This window comes from Sinocyclocheilus rhinocerous, unplaced genomic scaffold (assembly GCF_001515625.1).
Source record: "Sinocyclocheilus rhinocerous isolate Xijiao unplaced genomic scaffold, SAMN03320098_v1.1 scaffold1642, whole genome shotgun sequence".
NCBI lineage: Eukaryota > Metazoa > Chordata > Actinopteri > Cypriniformes > Cyprinidae > Sinocyclocheilus > Sinocyclocheilus rhinocerous.
In genome coordinates this window covers 291,529-295,055 of record NW_015637575.1, presented here as the reverse complement: position 1 = coordinate 295,055, position 3,527 = coordinate 291,529, and the positions used below count along the sequence as shown (strand labels likewise).

The 3,527-nt window shown below is 32.4% G+C and overlaps 1 protein-coding gene across 3 annotated transcripts in view; it reads right to left on the bottom strand.

Annotated features, from left to right (window-relative positions):
• The window catches only part of ppp1r12a (protein phosphatase 1, regulatory subunit 12A), an 83,669-nt gene that overhangs the window by 6,299 nt on the left and 73,843 nt on the right, over positions 1 to 3,527 (bottom strand). For all 3 annotated transcript variants that reach the window (XM_016564123.1, XM_016564122.1, XM_016564125.1), the window contains 2 exons: positions 2,655 to 2,702; positions 1,388 to 1,438 (listed from right to left, as the gene is read on the bottom strand). In XM_016564123.1, the coding sequence (XP_016419609.1) occupies positions 1,388 to 1,438; positions 2,655 to 2,702 (99 nt within the window). The remainder of the gene's footprint in view (positions 1 to 1,387; positions 1,439 to 2,654; positions 2,703 to 3,527) is intronic.

Genomic DNA, 3,527 nt, shown 5'->3' with positions numbered 1-3,527 from the left:
TATATATATATATATATATAATTTTTCTAGTTATTTCAAGCTCTAACATTTTTTATCAGGTAGAAATTGCTATGTGTGAGTACAAAATAACAATAAAAACCTGTAACCACAAATAACTAGCAATTTCATTGGCAATTAAAAAAAAAATTTTTTTTAAAGTAAACCCTGAATAACAGTTATGGAAAGTTTTAGAATTATGGAATTTTAATATATTACCAGTAGTTTCAGTATACATTTTTTTTTTTTAACGAGCAGCTTTGTCATTATAACAAGTACCAGAAATATCTAATTTTTCTAGTTATTTCAAGCTCTAACATTTTTTATCAGGTAGAAATTGCTATGTGTGAGTACAAAATAACAATAAAAACCTGTAACCACAAATAACTAGCAATTTCATTGGCAATTAAAAAAAAAATTTTTTTTAAAGTAAACCCTGAATAACAGTTATGGAAAGTTTTAGAATTATGGAATTTTAATATATTACCAGTAGTTTCAGTATACATTTTTTTTTTTTTAACGAGCAGCTTTGTCATTATAACAAGTACCAGAAATATCTTGGGGGACCTTCAAATATTGTCTTTGACAATAGGGGGCCCTTGGAGTCAAAAAGGTTGGGAAATACTGCTAGACTAACCAAAAAGTAAAATACTAATTAAAATAAACAAATAAATTATAAAAATGTATATATCAGTTTTAGTCCTAGTTTCATGTATAGATTCACATGCACACAAATACACACATACTCTCTTAAGAAATAGGGTGAATTCAGTGGTGAACACTATAATACTGAAATACAACAATCCATCAGGTCGCAGAAAGATTAAAACATGCAAACCAAAGGCTAGAGAAAATGTCTTACATAACCTCAAAAAATTATAAATCTTGCAACCCTTCCACACACACACACACACACACACACACACACGTCTTTTAACATTAACTTCTTTGTAGTCACCACAAACAAACATTTACAAAAGCATATCACACATCAGAAAAAGAGCCAACTTGTCATAAGATATTCATGTCAGAAAAGAGATTTGAAAGAATGTACAATATAACAATATGGCTGAAATGGGTAAACTGGGCTTTTTCACACTCACTATGAAGCAGATATAATATAACAACAACAAAAACGCAGTCTTATATACAAGCCTTAAAGACCCAACAAAACCAAAGGGGGGGCAAAGCTTTGTAGCTTTTAGTCCATGGCTGTTATAACTGAGGTAATCTATATGCTAGCATACTAAGCCATATAGACACATACAAACACATGATACAAAAAATGGATCAAAGTTCACTTAAACATGCAAAGTTTTCATTTTTGTTTTTATTGGTGATGCACACAACACACACACACACACAGTTTAAAAACACAAACAAAAAGTACCTTTAGTTCCTCCTCCATCTCAGAGATCTTCCTTTCTAGAGCTCTTCTTTCCTGCAGACACACATACTGACAAGTTAGCTCACATGGCCATAAAACACAAACATCTGCATGATTCACCATCACTGCAAACAAAGAAAGATACACACACACACACACACACAGAATCATGGATGCATCAGGTGAATCAACGTCAAAACAGAGAAAGATGTGAACAAAGTGAAGGAAACCACACACTGCTTAGTGAAGCAGATCAAGAGCTAGAAATATAGTCCGGTTTGTTCAAGCTCACACCTGGTCTGAGCACATCAAGTTAACTGTACAGTGTAATTAAAGTAATAATAACTATTTAAAAATGGTTAAATAATTATTATTTCATTTTATTAGTAAAAAAAAAAATTATATAATAAAATATAAATCATACAAATAAAATACTATAAATATAATGTGTGTGCTTCTGAAATTTTTTTTTTTTTTACATTTATTTAAAATTAGTAGTTAAAAAAAAAGTTCAGTATATGTATATAGGCATGTGCACTACGTTTCAACAACAGACAAAATTAGTGCATAATTTAAGGAATAATGCAAATAACTAATATACATGTAAACTACGTAAATACTCTAAATGGATGTAACGGGAACCAAAAAAGCAAATACAAGTTTTCGAATGATTGTCACACAAAGATGATGTCCCACACACATGCAGATACAATGTTTGAAAGAGAAACCACACCATACTCTCTATCTCACATGATACGTTATTCTTTTCAAGTCTGGAAAGGTGTGTCGCTTTAGTGATTTCAAGAAAAAGAGTGAAAGAGGGATCGTGATTGGCTGACGGGGTTTGGTTCCAACCCCCCGGGGCTGTGAGAGGCACGTGATTCAGCCACTAGCAGAGCTGTAAACACTTTAAATTCAGGTTAAACGTTACCCAAAGCACCCAGCTGAGCCTGACACCTGCCTGCAACCTTCAGACATAAACCAGTGTGGAAGAGTTACAAACCATTAGGCCGATGGAGGCCAGAATTCAGCATTTATCTGGAATCAGTTTGTAAACATCTCAGCATTTGAGTTGAGATGTGCTGATATGGGGCTTTATCCATAAAGGCTCCTTTATGGACTGAATGCCCCATCATTGCATTAGTGTGAAGTACACCTGCTTATCTACTGCCATGGCACATTAACTTGGATGGTGAACGAGGATTCGATACATTAAAACTCAACAGAAATGTTTCACGAGACAACAAATTCAAGTAACAGTTGTTTTTACCCTTTTCTCCATCTCCAGCTGTGATCGATCAGCAAAGCGCTCCTGCCTCTGTAACACAAACAACACAATGGATAAGCTCAGGGGCTTTCTTTTTCTGGCCTAGAAATCATATTGGTTGGATGTATTTGGATTTATTCGGATTAATTAATTTATTTGATTGACTGATTCTAGCTATTTCTAGTCTTTCTCTTCCCAGGCTGAACTTAAAATTCACATTTTAAGATATTTCTAGGTTTTCCAAGACCGATTCAACAACACAATGTGACGGTATTAAAATTGGAACCCACAATAGGGTAAGTTTTTAGGGAAATAAGGGAAAAAAATTACAAAGCTGCTGATTTTATTTAATTTTATTCTATTCTATATTCATTTCTATTCTTTCTTTTCCCAGCCTGGAAATTAGGGCTGGGCGATATGGCCAAAAAATGATCTCGATATTTTTTTTTCGTATCAGTCGATATCGATAATTATCACGATAAATGTTTAAAAGTTTAAAGGCAGATTTTCGCTCTAATGTGAAAGTTGTAAAAAACCAGATGGTTAATTGTGGTTTTCAACTATTCTTTATGGTCGGAACATGACAAACACATTTTTCATTAACAAAATAAATATCTTAATAGAAAAAAATTTCTTAGTTCTGCATGTTCTAGTAATGAGTAATATTGTTTCAAATCAAGAAACAAGTTTGTGTTGCCTGATAATATTAATTACATTTTAATTAACATTTTTTTGTCTCTTAGAAATACACATTTGATAGTAGCTTGAGTTCGGAAGCAGATGTAGATTTATGTTCATTATCAAAATCAGTAATATCTGTAAAAATTGTAGCAATCTCATTTTATATATGGTGAAATTGAATTATTCTGACTGTTT